The sequence below is a fragment of the Podarcis erhardii genome (assembly GCF_964252035.2).
Source record: "Podarcis erhardii genome assembly, chromosome: 1".
NCBI classification, from domain to species: domain Eukaryota; kingdom Metazoa; phylum Chordata; class Lepidosauria; order Squamata; family Lacertidae; genus Podarcis; species Podarcis erhardii.
Window position 1 is genome coordinate 120386704 of NC_138497.1, and position 20201 is coordinate 120406904.

The 20201-nt window shown below is 43.3% G+C and overlaps 1 protein-coding gene across 2 annotated transcripts in view; it reads right to left on the reverse strand.

The window, feature by feature from the left end:
* MYO3B (myosin IIIB) overlaps positions 1-20201 on the reverse strand; it is a 309308-nt gene that overhangs the window by 167310 nt on the left and 121797 nt on the right. Inside the window, exons 10-13 of one of the 2 annotated variants that reach the window (XM_081847505.1) lie at positions 19959-20114; positions 5733-5829; positions 1933-2049; positions 917-1021 (exon numbers count right to left, since the gene is read on the reverse strand). In XM_081847505.1, the coding sequence (XP_081703631.1) occupies positions 917-1021; positions 1933-2049; positions 5733-5829; positions 19959-20114 (475 nt within the window). Of the gene's footprint in view, positions 1-916; positions 1022-1932; positions 2050-5727; positions 5830-19958; positions 20115-20201 lie in introns of those variants that run through there. The other variant, XM_081847504.1, reaches the window with a different exon arrangement.

Below are 20201 nucleotides of genomic sequence, written 5' to 3' on the forward strand. Positions count from 1 at the left end.
AAGGGAGGCATAAATTGCTCTCTTGGCAGCATGCAAATTAATTATTACATGCCCTGGTGATTGAAACCCTGAGTCAGATTAGAAGCCTGCCTACAACACAGACTTAAACTAGGGAAATTAATTAGTCGTTCCCTTTCCTGAAAGAACTCAGGGAACTATAGTTCTTTTCATCCACCCTAGTCTACCTGTCTGACACCCTTAAGTGTTCTAAATTGTTTTTAACAAGCTGTGTCATAGGTGGGGGAATTCACTAGTGCACTGCAGGTGGAGCTGCACATAGCTTCTTGCCCCAATACAAGGAGCATTAAACATAATCCCATGAGTTGCTGTGTATGAATAATCTGACCCGCAAAATGTTACCTGTGGGAATAATGAAGCTGAATTTAAAACCTCTTGATTTTGACTCCAGATTTGCCCCCAACTGCAGCCTCTAGGATACACGTTTTCAATTTTGTATTTGTTCAAATTCAAAATCATAGGTATACACTTCAAAGCCATGATGTTGGGAGTAGTGCTGGGATCTTCAGGGTTCTATTTTAGCTGTGTGAAACTTCAGAAAGCTCCACACAGAAAGTTTGACGTGAACTAAAAATTCAACATGCTCTTGCATTGTGTAGACCAAGGGTTCCCAAACTGTGGTCCACGAGCTTTGTTCAGGTGGTCTGCAGTGTCTGTGAAGAAGACTTACCATCCGAATACAATAAAATACAATATAAAGAATAAAAGAAGCAATAAAACACAATTAAAAATCACACAGAATTCAGGCACAGTATATTGCAATTGCTACAGCAGGTGGGGGTAAAAGAATTAAGACCCTCAGCAATTTTCAAGCAGTCTGTGGGAGAAAGCAGGTGGGAACCACGGGTATAGACAACAGCATTTTTAAAATATTTATGCATTTAAAACATTTTCCTACCTGGTCTTTGTTGAAAGTTATCATGCCTTGATAAGCGGCGTCTGCAGAGGCAAATATGTGGGGTGGGTTTGAGGAGCGCTTCACGCCGTGGTAAAGCTTGGAGAACTAAACGAAAAAAGAGAGGTGTCAAAGCACAACATGTGTGCCATGTAATAAGAAGCCCCACCCACCAGTTGAAAAATAAATGAACAGAAGCTTCCCACCCCACTCCCATGTGCTGCTTGCATTTTTCAATGGGATAGCCGAGTCTGCTATATAAAGGTCAGATTATTTGTCCATCTGGCCTAGTCAGGTGCCCCATCACCTGATTCTTTTTAAGTGGAGAAACCAGAGAATGAAACTTCTGCATGCAGCTCATGTGCTGTTCTACTGAGCTACAGTGTCTCAGTTTTAACATGACTCCCAACACTTCACAGTACAGTATAACGAAACAAAGGGCGTGAGGGCAAACAGATTACAGTCGTACCTTGGTTCTTGAATGGAATCCATTCTGAAAGTCTGGTCGACTTCCAAAAATGTTCAAAAACCAAGGCGCGGCTTCCGATTTGCTGCAGCGCACGGAAACGCCGTTTACCTTCCCGCTGGAGTGGTACCTATTTATCTACTTGACTTTGATGTGCTTTCGAACTGCTAGGTTGGCAGGAGCAGGGACCGAGCAATGGGAGCTCACCCTGTCGTGGGGATTCAAACTGCTGACCTTCTGATCGGCAAGTCCTAGGCTCTGTGGTTTAACCCACAGCGCCACCTGCGTCCCTAGCCAAAAGTAGTAGTGGTAGCAAATTCTGCTTGTGCAAGAATCCCTCCTGCCCAGATCCCTCCTGTCCACTGCAGCCTCCCATGTCTCCGCACCCTGTCCCTTCAAACTGCTCTTGAGAAGTGAGGGACCATCTGGAAAGAGAATGGGACAAGGCACAGATGGGTGCAGTAGAGGAGAGGGGTCTGCCTTGCCTTCCAAGAGCAGTTCTTTCCACCAGCACAAAGCTACAACCCCGGATACATTCCCAAGATTCTCTTACCTGTGGCGAATATATGCTGAGATTCTGGAAGGGGTTTAAGGCTATTAAGATATCTCCAACGTAAGTATAAATTTGTAAGTCTGCATAGCGCTTCTGCAACTGATGAATAATTGTCTCCTGAAAACATTGCAAGTTTTACAGTTAAGCAGTATTTTGCAGACAGGAAACTCACGGTAAGTACATCAGCTGCAAGAAGCAAGAAGCGAAAATCTCAAATGTTATTTGTCACTTATGTCAAATATTGACTTTGCCGTATCAAACCATTTTTTCCAAGGCTCATATCTCTCTCCGAGATAAATCTATAATGGTAGGCCACATTAAAAGCAATAAACCTATCTATTACATTTCAATCATTGCTTGGGTCAGAGAAATAAACTGTACCACACCGGGAATGGAAAGAGACAACAAAAATATATTTACCGTAACTTCCTGATTTATTTATTTAAAAAATCTAAACAATAGCATAACATTCAGCTGAATTTCTTGCTATAAGCACAAAATGTACAATGATTTTGCTTACAACTGAGGCATTTTACCTAAGGCTCAAAGTGAAGCCCTTTTACGTGCAATTAATTTCAATTGCCCACTGAAATCAATTGCCACATAAAATGCATTTAGCACTGGCACGGCTGAGTCCCTGTTTTCTTCTCAACTAAAATAATAAAAATAGTAAAACTAGACAGAGCTAACAAATCTAATTTTCTACCTTTATGCATGTGTGCCAATTTTTATTAGCTGTAGGACCCTGACCACACTTTGATAAAAGGATCACAAACTATGAAAATAAAGTCAGCCCATAAAGTTTTATTGTGTCAAAGCAAACGAATACTTCCCTGATATGAAAATACAGGTTCACGTTCCACATACAGTGGAACCTTGGTTTTTGAACATAATCCATTCCGGAAGACCGTTTGACTTCTGCAACATTTGAAAACCGAGGCACAAAGGGCTGTCAGCAAATTCAGTTGAGAAAACTGAAAAACACACAGCAGAAGCCGTTCGACTTCTGAGACGCGTTTGAAAACGGAAGCATTTACTTCCAGGTTTTCGGCGTTCGGGTTCCGAAACATTCGTCAACAGAGACATTCAAGAACCAAGGTTCCATTGTATATACCAACAGCAACTAGCCCTATTTTTGTTACATGTGTGTCAGGTGGGGCTGTGGGGGTTTTGAATCACTGCCTGGGTGCAGTGGGGAGCAGGATAGAGACCAACAAACTGAAGCTGAACGCTGGCAAGACTTAGGCCCCTTACGTGGGTGGGACCATGGTCTGGGAATTAGGCATTTTGTCTAATTTTGGAAGGGGTTGCACCGCCTCTCAAAAAGCAGGTACAGTGGTACCTCGGGTTAAGAACTTAATTCGTTCTGGAGGTCTGTTCTTAACCTGAAACTGTTCTTAACCCGAGGTACCACTTTAGCTAATGGGGCCTCCTGCTGCTGCCGCACGATTCCTGTTCTCATCCTGAGGCAAAGTTCTTAACCTGAGGCACTATTTCTGGGTTAGCGGAGTCTGTAACCTGAAGCGTATGTAACCCGAGGTACCACTGTACACAGTCTGGCAGTCTTCTGGATCCATCATTTCCACTGGGGAACCATGTGCAAGGGCAGATTATCCCGGGTGTAACTGGAGCAATTGCGCCAAGGCACACACCTACACGGGGCCCCAGAGATTTATTTATTCAACAACAAGTCTCTAGAGCTTCTGGAAGGCATGTTAGGAATCAAAATGTGCAACCTGACCAGGATTTTTATCTGGGGGCAAGAGGCAGCAGTGGAGTGGTGCATAGGAGCCAATTCCTAAGGGCCAAAGTGACCTCAACCTCGACCAATAGCGTATTTGAGAAGCTCCCACCCCCCAGTTGATGGGCTCTGCCATTCAAATGGTGTGCATGCATCATGTCATGTGATCAAATATGTGGGGCGGGGCTTATCTGCCCCACCTATTTTATTCAACTTGGCACCCCTGGAATGGTAGTAGGGGAAGAAAGAAAGAAAGAAAGAAAGAAAGAAAGAAAGAAAGAAAGAAAGAAAGATCTATCCATACATATGTAGAATGTGGGTGACACTGTAGTCTAAACCACTGAGCCTCTTGGGCTTGCCAATCGGAAGGTCAGCAGTTCGAATCCCCACAATGGGGTGAGCTCCCATTGCTCTGTCCCAGCTTCTGCCAACCTAGCAGTTTGAAAGCATGTCAGAGTAGATAAATAGGTACTGCTGCAGCGGAAAGGTAAACAGTGTTTCTGTGCACTCTGGTTTCCATTACTGTGTTCCTTTGCGCCAGAAGTGGTTTAGTCATGCTGGCTACATGACCCAGAAATCTGTCTGTGGACAAACGCGGGCTCCCTCAGCCTGAAAGCGAGGTGAATGCCGCAACTCCATAGTTGCCTTTGACTAGAATTAACCATCCAGGGGTCACTTACCATACATGCATACATACATACATACATACATAAAAAGGTAAAGGGACCCCTGACCATTAGGTCCAGTCGTGGCCGACTCTGGGGTTGCGGCGCTCATCTCACTTTACTGGCCGAGGGAGCTGGCGTACAGTTTCTGGGTCATGTGGCCAGCATGACTAAGCCGTTTCTGGCGAACCAGAGCAGCGCACGGAAATGCCGTTTACCTTCCCACCGGAGCGGTACCTATTTATCTACTTGCACTTTGACGTAGGTAGGTAGGCAGGAGCAGGGACTGAGCAACGGGAGTTCACCCCGTCGTGGGGATTCGAACCGCCAACCTTCTGATCGGCAAGTCCTAGGCTCTGTGGTTTAACCCACAGCGCCACCCACGTCCCACCATCACCAGTTTGCTTGCATGTATGTACCATACATACATACATACATACAAGCAAACTGGTGATTGCTTGCTTCATTGTGTTCCGCTGCTTCGGGCAAGACGAATGTGCACATAAAGAAGATCTAGCTAAGCTCTTCCCTGCTGCCTGTTTATGCTACACTGCCCCAGCGCCCCACCTTGTGGTCTTCCATGGAAAGGGTTGATCAGGTCTACAACATGCTTAGCAGTGCTGTAGCTCAAGCACTCCTTGGCCATTTCGCTTGGGCCCAACAAATCACACAGTTCAAAGCCAGTTAGTGGGTTCCGTCTATCACACTCCAGCATCACCAAGAAACACCACCAGCACTGGGTCTATGCAAACAAAAGCCAGCTCCTTTTACAACAGCTTTTGCTCAGTTTTATGAGACAAAGTAAACAGGCTCAAAGAGATGGATATGGGCAACAGGAAGTTGGAATATTTCAGGGCGGAGAAAGATGGAAGAAAATGGATCATTCAAGGAGTGGTGGTTAGATCTCTCTGCCTCTTTCCCTGTCCGACAAATTGCCAAGCATTTGTAAGCGTGAAAGATCACTGGAGCTACAAGAACCAAGTTTATGTAAGGGGAAAGAGATGTGCATGGTTTGACTAAAGTCGCTATGTTTATAATAGTGATATACTTTTAATGCATAAGCCCCAATGGAAAACTAGTTCTGAAATATACACCCTCTCCAATCTTGATGTTTGGAGCTGAGCTTCTCATTGCAGCAAGCACAAATAATAATGTAACCTACTGCCATCCATCATCTGCTTCTCCTGTGTAACAGAACAATCTAAATGCTCAGAATATAAATGAACCCCTGATAGGAGATCATAATCGTATGACACAGTTTTCTCATTATGTCAGGACTATGAACAATTAACTTGGTGACATGGCGATATTGTAAGAAATATGAATAATGCCTGGAAGGCAAGAGCAAGCATTAAGGCCGAGTACTGAGAATTCATTAACTTGTCATACCTTACCTCATCCAGGACTTCAAGGTTTACCAGATCATCATCTGGAGAGTATTTGTCTGACGCATCAACACGATATGGCCTTCGAGTGTGTATTCGCTCATGCCTGTAAACAAGAGTATCTGTGTGAAATCTCTGTTCCCGTGTAGGTATTTGGCCATAGGCAATGATCACTGAGCTTGTGATTGGCCTAACCCATGGGTAGGCAAACTAAGGCCCGGGGGCCGGATCCAGCCCAATCACCTTCTAAATCCGGTCCGCAGACGGTCCGGGAATCAGCGTGTTTTTACATGAGTAGAATATGTCCTTTTATTTTAAATGCATCTCTGGGTTATTTGTGGGTCATAGGAATTCATTTCCCCGCCCCTCTTCAAAATATAGTCCAGCCCCCCACAAGGTCTGAGGGACAGTGGACCGGCCCCCTGCTGAAAAATTTGCTGACCCCTGGAGACATACCTGCACTACAGACAGGGCCGATTTTAGGTTTGATGAGGCCCTAAGCTACTGAAGGTAATGGGGCCCTTTATATGTCCAGCTGTCCTTTGTCAACAACAAATTGTCACTGCTTTTTGTGTTGAATATATGTTGTTGTTGTTGTTGTTGTTGTTTAGTCATTTAGTCGTGTCCGACTCTTCGTGACTCCATGGACCAGAGCACGCCAGGCACTCCTGTCTTCCACTGCTTCCCAAGTTTGGTCAAACTCATGTTGGTAGCTTCGAGAACACTATCCAACCATCTCGTCCTCTGTCATCCCCTTCTCCTTGTGCCCTCCATCTTTCCCAACATCAGGGTCTTTTCCAGGGAGTCTTCTCTTCTCATGAGGTAGCCAAAGTATTGGAGCCTCAGCTTCAGGATCTGTCCTTCCAGTGAGCACTCAGGGCTGATTTCCTTAAGAATGGAGAGGTCTGATCTTCTTGCAGTCCATGGGACTCTCAAGAGTCTCCTCCAGCACCATAATTCAAAATATGCTATATGGTAATTTATGGACCTAAAAGGTCCATACACAACATAAAACACTGTTGCTATATGTAGGTTCTATTTTATTTGTTTTTTTATCTTATATTTTGGAAATGTACATCTAGGGTATTTTTTCCCTTTGAATTTTTTTGGGGGGCTCAAGAGAGTGGGGCCCTAAGCTATAGCTTGTTTAGCTTATATGTAAATCCAGCACTGACTACAGACCTGAAGATGCTTAAAAGCCATTCCCTCTCCTCATGGGGTGCTAGTAACTGAAGTTCTGTGAGGGAAACAACTGGTCTCTCCCCTACAGATGATATATAGCACTCATCAATCTACTGTTACTAGGATCTTTTGGAAGAAAATAAAACAACTAGATTGGTACAAATATACATTTGTAGTGCAAATACACAAAAATACATGTTATACAAGAAAAAGGTTTATAAAAATCAATGGATCTACTGGGAACAACTGCACAACACACACACACACACACACACACGTTTTACCCAAGCAAATCAAACGACAATTCTTAAAAAGGAATAGTTAAGATATGAAAATATAGACTGCATACATTATCCATTGTATGATAGTAAGTTCCTGTGCACAACATGTTTACTAACAAGTGTCCTTGCATCCCAATAAGTCATTCTAGAGTTCACTATATGTCTTTGGTGTCCTTGCTGCTGTCACTGGGACACTCATTCCTTCTTAATAGCATGCATTAAATCTTTAAATCGTTATGGTGTGACCACCTGATAGATTATCCAAACGTTTGCAGTCTCCGGAAAATGAAATAAAATGAGATAAGGATATGATGCAGAAGTCCATCCTTAATCCAGGAGATAAAATGGGCAGGAAGGTTGTGATCCTATGCATTCATCCTAGACAGAAAAGTCCCATTTAACTTAAGTGGGGCTTAGAATCATAGAATTGTAGAGTTGGAAGGGTCCACGAGGACCATCTAGTCCAACCCCCTGCAATGCAGGAATCTTTTTGCCCGGTGTGGGTGACTTGTCACCGTTCTACACATTGTGCAAATGAGATTGTAGAATTGTGGGCCATACCGCTCTAGACAGCCGGTGTAATGCCATATTTTTAATGCCTGTGCCAACGTAAAAAAAAATTATCTGCATATTGTAAGACCACACGCCAGGGAGAAGTCTATTCTAAAACTTTACCATTGATATGCTACATGCAAGAAAAATGTTACACGGAGGACTGCTCACACGTTTCACTCCCACTTTGCAATCTGAAGTGGTGCAGCCCAAAATTTTGCTGCTTAAGTCTACTTGTCATGTAACTCTATGCAAGAATGGCTAATACTGTCAATAAAACACACCCAACACTACACTATGTAGCAGCAAGTCTTTCAATAGAGAACCAAGTATAAAATTCTTTCTTTTTTTCCCCAGTCATTCCATCTTGGTGTAAGTTAGTTCCACTTCCGCATACACTCTTGAAGTCACTTCTAGCTAGTCACATTCCTTCTCCCTCATACATGCATTGTGCAATCTGAATGTGACCATGACCAGGGCTATAGTCAAAAATCAAGAGTATTTACCCTGTTACCTCTAAGTCTGCCAAAGCGTCGTCTTGCATGGCCCTAGAACTTGTCCAAGATGACATTTCTGAACCACAACTGCTAGGACATGCTAAATTCCAAGAGCGTTCAGCCAGCTTCTCCTTACAGCTTAAATTATCACCTCTGAGTTACAGAATTAGAAGCAGAGACATACTGCCCCATAACCCCCATATAATCTGATTACATGGGAGGAATCTTTGGAAATGCCAACAAATACCTTTTGCTTTTAAATAGGACGTCCTAATTTATCAAACTGTAAGGCCAGAATTTTTTTTAACAGTATTGGTAGTACAGTATGGTACAACACAGTGTACCTGCTGTACATGCAAAAGCCCGAGGGGCTTAATTCCAGCGTCCAATATAACCAAAGCGTAGAATGCAGTGCACCCACTGAGATACAACAGCATCCTGCTGGGTACCATTTAGAATTGATCCTCAATGACACGCCGACAGATTGCTCCTGTGTACGACTTCCTGTACAGAAGGCAGTAGCAATCTGATAAGGCTGGGGTAATAGCATGCAAACCAAACAGAACAATGGTAAGTCCTTTCAGGGCATTGAAAGATATGCAATGTAATGCATAGACAATATACTGGCCTCATTTCCAAACAGAAAAGACACTCTGCTTTTTATAGTTGGGTTGGGGTGTGTGTGTGTGTGTGTGTGTGTGTGTGTGTGTACAGTGGTACCTCTGGTTACGTACTTAATTCGTTCCGGAGGTCCGTTCTTAACCTGAAACTGTTCTTAACCTGAAGCACCACCTTAGCTAATGTGGCCTCCCGCTGCCACCGCCGCGCGATTTCTGTTCTCATCCTGAAGCAAAGTTCTTAACCCGAGGTACTATTTCTGGGTTAGCGGAGTCTGTAACCTGAAGCATATGTAACCTGAAGCGTATGTAACCCGAGGTACCACTGTTTGTGTGTGTGTATACATGCATACAGCAAATGACTTTAAAAATTGCACAAAGCAACAAGAACTCAAAATAGTAACAAATGCCATGAGTAATTCAATAGAAAAATGAATGTTTTTTCTCTCTCTATTGAATTACTCATGAATGTATTGGGACAGAGTGATTTTTGCAGCTGTTGTTAAATCTGCAAAACAACGAGGCACGGGAAGGAGCAACAAAGAAATTTCTGAAACAACGGTGGGATATCAGCTCCGCCCAAGGCATGATGGAGAGCAACAACAGCTGGGAAAGTATAGACATAACATTTTACAAGGACAGGTAAAAACACCACTGAGAGAATAATTGCCACACACAGGAAGAACAAGGATATAGTTTTGAGTGCCTCACTTGTAGTTCTATAAATCATTTAATGTATCAACACGAATGGAAGTTACTGATATTGCAGTTGTTGTATAAGGGATTATTATTTTGACCAGAATGTAATTGAAATTAATAAGATTTGGAACGCAGAAATAAAGCACATATGACTCTAAACAACTCCACATACATGTGTTGTCCAAATTGCATTTCACAATTTCCCCTTCATCTCCTACACCACGAGCAACTGTATGGCATCCATGCTTTATTGATCAGAAATTGCAAGTTGCCTTTCAACAAGGAGTGAAAGGGGAAAGAGTGGTTTTTTGCATTAATGGTTCTGAGTTTCTGTTTCAGTCATAGTCGAGGTTTATTTCTGACCACCAAAGTGCCTATTAGCATCCCATTTGTTTCAACGGGCTCATTTGAAGCATGATTACGTGCATAAAAGGTGTCAGGGAGATTTAAACAACAACAACACACAATCAATTAGAAACATTTAAAAGCTTTTTGTTGGTGGACCCTAAACCTCCCTCAGATAGACTATGAAAAGCAAAGCAACAAGATAAGAAGCTTAGCTAATTGGCATAATGCAACTACTTACTGGTGAGCACAATTTTTAAAAAGATACAAATTCATGGCCAATATCTTTAAATAAACCCAGGCATTGTGTGTTCTATTGTCTTCGACGCTCATCGATGTTGAACATTTACCAATCTGCAGGTTCTCGGCTGTGCGCAGGTCAGTGTAATGTTCTTAGGTTCAATGCAAAAAATTTTAAAAACTGAACTTGAGATAGCAAGGAAGGAAGGAAGGAAGGAAGGAAGGAAGGAAGGAAGGAATTGCACATTTGAGCCACATGGTCAGACACAGATGCTAGGTTTTTCTGTACGAAGGCCAGCCTGAGGTAAGAGGCTAGGTGTCAGGGACTGGACTGAAGAGGAGCAGGAGTGGTGGTGGTCTGCCCCCTTCTTTTCATCATCATCATCATCATCATCATCATCTTTTAATTTGTATACCGTCTTTCTATCTTACAATACTCAAGGTGGTTTACAACCTGAAGGAGCATTTCCACCCCCATCATTCTGCCCGGACGCTGAGGTCCAGCACCGAGGGCCTTCTGGCAGTTCCCTCATTGCGAGAAGCAAAGCTACAGGGAACCAGGCAGAGGGCCTTTTCGGTAGTGGCACCTGCCCTGTGGAATGCCCTCCCATCAGATGTCAAAGAGATAAACAACTACCTGACATTCAGAAGACATCTTAAGGCAGCCCAGTTCAGGGAAGTTTTTAATGTGTGACATCTTAGTGTATTTTTGGTCTTTGTGGAAGCTGCCCAAAGTGGCTGGGGAAACCCAGCTAGATGGGCGGGGTACAAATAATACATTATTATTATTATTATTATTATTATGAAACGAAAAATGTACATCTTATAACAACCTAATGCAATACAAAAATGTGATAATAAAACTTTAAAACAGGCAACCTACATCAAAAATGTAACATTCAACAATCATTAGAATAGTATTAAATAACAATAACATGTAAAAGTTGAACAGAATCCACTCAGCAGTTACAATAAATAATTTCTAAACTAGTAATCAGTAAAACAGCGGCAAGCCACAGTACATAAAATAATGCAATGCAAACTGAGAAGCAGAGACTAGAGGGTGGGGCAAGGCAGGTGGAAGGAGGCCTTGCCTGGTGGAGTCTCCCCCCTCACAGTTCTTCCTCCAGGACCAGCTTCCTTATGAGGAGTCCCGGGGCCAGGGGGTGGGGCAAGGCAGGTGGGGTAGCATCCAGAGAGGAGGAAGGCAGCCTTGATTTACAGCAGGGCTTGGAGGAAGGTAACAGCTCAGAGATAGATGAACATAGAGTTATGCAGTGTTAGGAGAAGGGGGAGGGGAGACAGAGCAGCTAGCTGACTTGTCTTGTGGACAGTACAGTGGTGCCTCGCAAGACGAAATGAATTCGTTACGCGAGTTTTTTCGTCTTGCGATTTTTTCGTCTTGCGAAGCGCGGACTTTGGAAAAGCTTCAAAAATCACCAAAGTCTTCAAAAACCTCAAAAAAGGCTACCACACCGCGTGCTATGAGTTGCTCCTCGAAGTGAATGCACGGTTTTAAGAAAAAGGAAACAAACTTGCAAGACAAAGGAAACAAACTTGCAAGACGTTTTCGTCTTGCGAAGCAAGCCCATAGGGAAATCCGTCTTGCAAAGCAGCTCAAAAAACGAAAAACTCTTTCGTTTTGCGAGTTTTTCGTCTTTCGAGGCATTCGTCTTGCGAGGTACCACTGTATAACCGACCCCCCCCCCTTCCCCCAAAACATGGCGTTCATTAAGGGTGCGAGAACAAAGAGTGTAGAGACAATTGTCCATGAATGGATGCCGTAGAAGCAGGTGTTGTTGCTAGAGGGGAAGTGTGGCGATCACACAGCGTCCCCGGACGTTTGACGGTCCATTGATCCCTGTGCCACCACTGTGATTTCTTCCCCGCTGCCACCAACCCGTTTCTCTCGGGTACACACCGAGTCCAGACAGTTGTTAACATTAAAACAAACAATCACATTTATTTTATAACCATGAACAAGTTTATGGTTTCAGATAATTTTTCTTGTCAGTTTCTTATCCTTAATTTCTATACCGGCCTATACCTTCCTAATAATTTCTAACTGATTATATACTGGATATATTGTAGTACTCCAATAATTCGGCAAGCCACTCTCTATTCTTGTAGGTATAATACCACTTTTCCAATTTTTGGCAATCAATAGCCTTGTGGCTACTGTTGCGTATAAATATAATGTCTTCTCTTCTTCCTTTAGACTTCTTCCTGAGTAGGTCTTGTCCTCTTGATCATTTCAGTTTCCTGTCTCTGAACAGCTCTATTCTCCATAGATGAAATGTTCTGTAAATTAAGAATTATTTGCTCTAATCTGCTCTCACCCAGACCATCCTGTGCCAGCTCAGTTGAAACAGAGAAACCTTGCATTGTTTCTGGGACATGGTTAGGCATTGGTGAAGTTTCTAGGGGAAAGGCATTTCAGAGCTAAGGGGTACCCACTGAGAACGACTCCCAAGATGCCTTTGCAATCCTTACTTGGTGCACGGATGGGCTGCAAGTGTTGTGTTTGGATCGAGGGTACATTATATGCACAGCTTTTTTATACTAAGCCATTTCTAATTGCTGAGTTGGCTTGCAAATGAACTACTTTTCCGAATAAATAGAAAACTCCCACTGTGTTTCCCCCCCAGGGCAATGAGAAATGTCAGTTTTATTACTGAAGACTTAAAAAGAAAACCAACCTAAAAGCACATGCTGCTAAGAAAACTTCTTAGTCAAATATGAGAAAAGGGGGAGTATCTATTGCATTTGTTTCTCTGTGCATGTTGTACTCAGAAGGACAATACTGGAAGTATAACAACAAATTTGCTTCATGTTCATCTGCTGGTCTTATCAGTTTTCGTCTATTAGTCTGGGTACTGCTAAAACCAAAGAACCACCAACTCCAGCAAGCACCAGACCAGCCATGTTGGACCAAAATGGAAGATGAAGACAATAATGGAAAAATTCAGCTTTGTGCAAGCTGCTTCACTATTGCTGAATCATAATGTCACAGATGGTGTCTTAGATGGTGATGAGATTAAAGAAGAAGAATCGTTTCCTGCTTGGCAGGGGGTTGGACTCGATGGCCCTTGTGGTGTCTTTCAACTCTATGATTCTATGATTCTATGACTTATGGTGCTGGAGGAGACTCTTGAGAGTCCCATGGACTGCAAGAAAATCAAACCTCTCCATTCTGAAGGAAATCAGCCCTGAGTGCTCACTGGAAGGACAGATCGTGAAGCTGAAGCTCCAATACTTTGGCCACCTCATGAGAAGATGGTTGGACAGTGTTCTCGAAGCTACCAGCATGAGTTTGACCAAATTGCAGGAGGCAGTGGAAGACAGGAGTGCCTGGCGTGCTCTGGTCCATGGGGTCACGAAGAGCTGGACACGACTAAATGACTAAACAACAAGAAGATTTAAGAAAGAGAACAACCAATGGGCATGGGCTTGGCAGCCCACTAAAGGGCTGACACCCCCTGATACACACACAGTGCCGCCACACTTTGTATTCTTCTTCTGCCCCTGATGCCATGGAAGCAGCAGCAGCAACACCACCTACCAACTTCCTTGCCAAACCCCTGGGTGGTGTTTTAGCAGTGGGGTGGGGAGACAGTGCCACTTTTTGAATGGGAGGGGAGCCAAGCCTGGCTTCTGTCCACAATGTCCCTGGCCCAACGTTGCCCTCAGTTCTGCCCTCTCTGTTCTCAACTTTCACATGTTGGGCAGAGAAGGTCTGGTGGGAGGGACGGTTTGCTCACATTTGCGCAAACAGGAAGAGACATTTCTGTGCAATCAAGGATCCTTGGAAAGGGCTACAATTTTCTGTGAAAGTGGAGCTGTAATACACATGCATGTTGGGTGGGATAACCACCATACACACAGGGCTGTATTAAGACCTTCAGAGGCCCTAAGTCCCCATATAACTGGGCATGTTGTGCGGATGCCTGATTATCATCTTCCAAAGCAACTACTCTATTCCAAACTTAAAAATGGAAAGTGTGATGCTGGTGGTCAACAAAAGAGGTTCAAATACTCTCTCAAGGCAAATTTTTTAAAAAATGTAGTATAAACACTGACAATTGGGAAACACTGGCCCGCGAGCGTTCCAATTGGAGAACAGCTTTTACCAAAGGTGTCATGGGCTTTGAAGACGCTCAAACTCAGGACGCAAGGGAGAAATGTGCTAAGAGGAAGGCACGCTTGGCAAATCTACACCGTGATCAACTCCCACCCAGAAAGCAATGTCTCCACTGTGGAAGGATGTGTGGATCCAGAATTGGCCTCCACAGTCACTTACGGACTCATTGTTAAAACCGTGTTTATGGAAGACAATCTTACTTGGCTACGAGTGATCGCCAAAGAAAAGAAGAAAAGAACAATTTTTAAAAGTTAAGGGAACTCAGTTCCCGCATATATATATGACAACAACCCTGCCCACAACTCCCTGGAAACTTACTAACTTTACCATGTTGCTAACTTTACCACTGTCAACACATGGATATCACTTTTTCTCTCTCTGGTTGCTTCCACTAAACTGCCCATTAATCTTCTGGTCTGGCCCAAACTATTCCCAATACTGGGTAGAGTAGAACAACACTTAGAAATGGGGTGAATAACAAGGTCTCAGACTAATTTCTCCTCCAATCAATTATGATTTTACTTAACGATTTGGGAAGACAGCAAGGTAAACTTTTGACCCTCTTATGAATAGCTCCCTGTGTACTGGAAGAACTGGAGTATTGCCCTCTATTTTCTGGCGAAAGGAAATTTACTAAGCCACATTTCCCCAAAACAAACACATTTTGCCCTAGAGTTATTGCCAGCATACACCTCATTTTCCTCCTACCTACATTGCCTTTTCCCTATGCAGGTTAACAAAGAATTCTCTCTATTTAAATGAAGAATAGCAACAGTCTGATCCACGTTCTTTCTTTCGCTGAAAAGATGGAATTGCAACACTGAACAAGGAAAATCTTCAGCACAGTGGGAGCAGAATAGACCTGGTGACCTCAATTACAGCAGCAATACCAAACTTCCAGTGCAGTTCAAATGCTGACTAGGTCAGTACAATCACGGCAGAGAGTTCTATTCTTGAGTGTATTTCAGAGGAGTCATAATGACAACACTGGCACAACCTTAATTGCAACATCACACACGCCACGACTACAATAAGAATCTGTGTAATCGTTAGCATTTACAATGTAATCAGCCTGCAAAATGGTTGCTGCCTTACCCACAGTAGGTTTTACAGGTCTGCAATCTGTCCCCTGGTATTCGCCCAGACAATGTGTGGAGGAAACGGCATTTAAAAACCACATTCAATTCTGCACACCCATCATTTTACAACCCAATTGATACACCTTTTAGCTTTGCCTGGTGCTATCTCTGAGTCCTAACAGGGTGTATGAAGAAAATTACAAGCTGGGCATAAGCTAGTTTCTTGCAGCTAACGGCATTCAGATTGGTAATGGAATTGACTCCAGCTGCAATACTTCCCTGCTAGAGACAGACTGCTGTTCTTAAAAAAGCTGTCTGATGAGAGCCAGCCTAGAGAGCCAGCATGGACCAACAGGTAGTGTTAGCTGTTGTTCTAGGGAGTCAAACTTTTGTTTGGCTAAGACTGAATGTTACTTGTAAGACCATCTCGCTAAGAGTTATATCTTGCAAAGCAGGTCACAAATAACTGCAATATTGCAATATAATATTGTGGATGTGGCCAAAGAATTGTTTACTGCTTTTAAGAGAGACCATCTTGGCTGTGAATCCTGGAAGACCTGCTTCCTGCCTTGCAGGCCTTTTTCTACCTGGCCTGGGATGGTGGGGCTCTGACTGACTCCAGCTACAAAAGCTGAGGCTGCTGAACAGACTCTTGGGTTGGGATGTTGTTTAGGGGTTTTGTTGTTGTTGTCGCTGCAATTGTTTTTTTTTTTTTTTGCATCTTTATTTTTTTAGATTTTATTATGATTTAATGTGGGCATTGTTCAATTTTGTTGAAATTCTTGATGTGTTTAATTTATTGTTTATGACTGTTTTTTGTTATATTGTAATTATGTAAGCTGCCTTGAGCAATATAACAAAAATAGTCACAAACAATAAATAAAACACTGAACAGCTCTCATGCGCTTGAATGTATCATGTATCGTAGTCAGCAGCATTGTATAATGTACCTATCGCTGGCCTCTTCTCACTTCAGAACACAAATGGCTGTTTTCTTTCTTTCTTTCTTTCTTTCTTTCTTTCTTTCTTTCTTTCTTTCTTTCTTTCTTTCTTTCTCTGAACACTGTCATAATCACCCCTTACCATGCTAATTTTGTGATTGTATGAAATTACTGCAACTTTCAGTGCTCTCTTTGCAGTCTGAAATGGCACAGTCTAGCACAAATATATCAAGTGGAGTTTAGGACAATGTACGGTAGTTTGGCTCTGAATTCTAAAACCATGGCAGCTCTGTATTATGGGCCCAAATGCTCTTAGTGGTTCTCAAATAGTGTGGCGCACCACACTTGTGTAGGAGAAGAGGATGGCAAATATGGCAGGAAAATTCAAGGGCAGTCATTATTATATTTTGGGGATGGCATGTTGTTCTGTAGCTGCAATGTTTAATACTTTCTGGGTGTCCCAGAATCATATTATAAAGCAGTTGTGTTCTATGTTATAAATCAAGCACTGCTAGGAGTTGCCTCGTTCAGTTTTTCAATGTATTTCTTATCGATAAAAAAAATTCAGTGCAGCACGAGCAAGTTTTTAATCTGAAAAGAAAACCTTTGAGAATCACTGGGCTAGTGCATACATGATGAACCATTCATAGCCGTGGCCTTTAATGAACCCCGGTTCTGGAATGGAATAGGTCAGGGGTCAGCAAACATTTTCAGCAGGGGGCCGGTCCACTCTCCTTCAGACCTTGTGGGGGGCTGGACTATATTTTGAAGGGGGGGGAACCCGAATTCCTATGCCCCACAAATAACCCAGAGATGCATTTTAAATAAAAGCACACCTTCTACTCATGTAAGAACACCAGGCAGGCCCCACAAATAACCCAGAGATGCATTTTAAATAAAAGGGCACATTCTACTCATGTAAAAACACACTGATTCCTGGACCGTCTGCGGGCCGGATTTAGAAGGCTACTGGACCGGATCCGGCCCCCGGGCCTGAGTTTGCCTACCCATGGAATAGGTATTCAGCCTCCAATTCATCTGCTGAATTTCTAATGAATGATAATGTCTCAAACTGATCCTATACAGGAACAAAATCTCTGGTACAGTCAACAGGGGTGGAGCATATGCCTGCACTGCCCAGGACAAGCACACTCCCGAGGGGAACGGAGCGTGCTCCCGAGGGGGGCAGGGAGCGGAGGGTGCCGTTGCAGGCGCAGGATAGCCGCTCGGGTGCATGAGCATTGCAGCCGAGGGCAGAGCGAGCCGCCAATGGCAGACATTCGGCGCGCTGCCCGCCCGCGACTCCCAAGCCTCCCCTGAGCTGTTAAAACGAAGGGGGAAGGCCGCTGGCAAAGCGGTGCAGTTCCCGCCCTTCCCCCGATGGCTCAGGGTAGGCTTGGGAGTCACAGGCAGGTGGTGTGCCAAATGTCACCCCCCTCAGCGAAGACACCCGGGGCGATCCACCCCCACCACACACCCCTTCCTCTGCCCCTGACAGTCGGAGCAGAAGTCCAGGAATCCGTTCAGTAGAATGAGCAGGAAGGCCCCCAAACACAGCAATAAATAATAATAATAATAATAATAATAATAATAATAATAATAATAATAATAATATTATAATTATATCCCGCCCTCCCCAGCTGAAGCCGGGCTCAGAGCGGCTAACAACAGTAAAAGTAACACAGCATTCTAAAATCAATTCATTCTAAAATCAATTCAGAATCAAATTAATGGCAACCATTGGGCTAGAGTTCTGTGAGGATTACGAAAGGAGGGAGTCAGGCTGTGCCCTGGCTAAAGGCCTGGTGGAACAGCTCTGTCTTGCAGGCCCTGCGGAAAGATGTCAAGTCCCGCAGGGCCCTAGTCCCTTGTGACAGAGCGTTCCACCAGATCGGGGCCACAGCCGAAAAAGCCCTGGCTCTGGTTGAGGCCAGCCTAACTTCCCTGTGGCCCGTGACCTCCCAAGATGCAAGCTTACTGTATTTTGAAGAAAGTAGTAGTGCACATTGCCATCTAAAGGAGGGGAGAATATGACTATTAAATGCGGAGTCTAAAATTCTAAAATTACCTACCTGCACCACTGAACAAGCTGTCCAGACATTGTATTCAGTATAGCACCTAGCTAGCCACAGACAACTATACTTCATTATAGCAATGATATTCACCCATTGCAGTCTGAAGTGACAAAGGTCACTTTTCCACCTCAGAGTTCTGTTTATTCTGCTGGTGCACAGACCAGGCCTCTTACAGCAGACAAGTGGGCTTTTATCACCCATATAGGTATACTCTCAAAACAGATTATGAAACGAGAAATGTGGCTAGTGCACTCAGAGTCTTTTATTTTCTCTATCTGAGTGTGGAATCACGTGTCTATGTTTTTCATTAGTGTTTGGCGCAGCAGCCAAGTTCGCACCTATGGCAGGCTTTTTTCTTTTGAAATTGCAAACGGCAGCCATCAGCAGGGAGAGAATTCATAAGACAGTTTACTTAAAAACAAGGAGGGGGAGATGGAAAAGAAACATAAAAGACCAGCCTCCTGGAGCAAGTCTGACCATTCTAGACCCTTGCTTTAGAAGCATGTGGAATAATTCCAGTTGCAGTGAAATTAGGAAAGTCACACTCACCTTGAAACTGCATCTATTACTTTGTTTTTAAAGATTTTTTTTTTAAAGGCCTTTGGTTTTCAAATAGCACATTCACTCTGGCTGGATATGCACATACATTTTTATGACTTATGAATCATGACATTTAATTTTCTTCATCAACATTAGCAGGTATTTATTTACAATAATGGTTTACAGCTTATCTAGCAGCCAGACGAATTTCATATTACAAAATGATTGCAGAGAAGCCGAAGAGACTTCATTTGCATTTAAATTCACTTTGAAAACAGCGAAATCCTGCCACCCTCTGGACAACCATGAAACCAAGAGATATTCCCTGCAGCTAGCCCTAGATTGGACTGGAAAAGAAGGTTTTCCTGATGAATATTAAGTACCCAGCTATATATGAATACTAGTGGTAATATTAGGCCAATGGTGAACCAAAACATCAAGGTTCGGACTCTTAACGTTTCACCACTGTCACTTTATTATTCACATTTTGAATCTTCTGCCCTCCCGAAAATCACAAAACATGAGCATGTTCCCTGCTAAGAGTTCATTTATTAATTAATGAACACTTGCATGCCATTGTTTGTCTTAGCAGTAAATCCAAGAAACTACTGGAATGTGATGCTTTCATTACGGCTGAATGCGATTAAAAGACATGAATGAGAAAGTTGTTTTCCACTGTCTTGAAGCTCTCCATTTATATGGAATGTTGTAATTACTGTATGTAAGGATCCATAATAATTAGAACAATATAGCAGCTCTAGTTATGGGTAAACCTGTCATACATAAGAACTGGTGGCTCCAGATGAGGCAATGCAGCCCCATGGTCACCAAGATGCTTCTAGCTGATTCAAGGGTAGCTGAGATGAGCATCATCGACGGGAATGCCCATTGAGATGTTCCTCCGGTTGCCCTGATCCTTCTTGGTGGACCAGGGCAAAAAGCTTTAAGGCATTATATGATATCTGCATAAGCAATATATGTCTGACAATTAAAAGTCATAAATTTCTGGAACTTTGTAGTACGGCTATAGTGAAATTGAACAGTACCTTGTCTTGGCTACGGAGCCTAAATGTTGTTGTGCTTGAATGAGATCTGCCAGCTGTTTTTGGAGTGCCATGTCTCTGCCATGGACCTGTCTTATGAAGGGATGTTCCAAAAGGTGAGTGACAGATGGGCGTTTTTCGAAGTCCTTGATTAGGCACCTGAAAAATGCAGGAGTTAAGTTACTTATACATAGATGGACAGAAGCATTCAGTTCTGTTAGAAACTGTTTGTAAAAGGTCACAAAG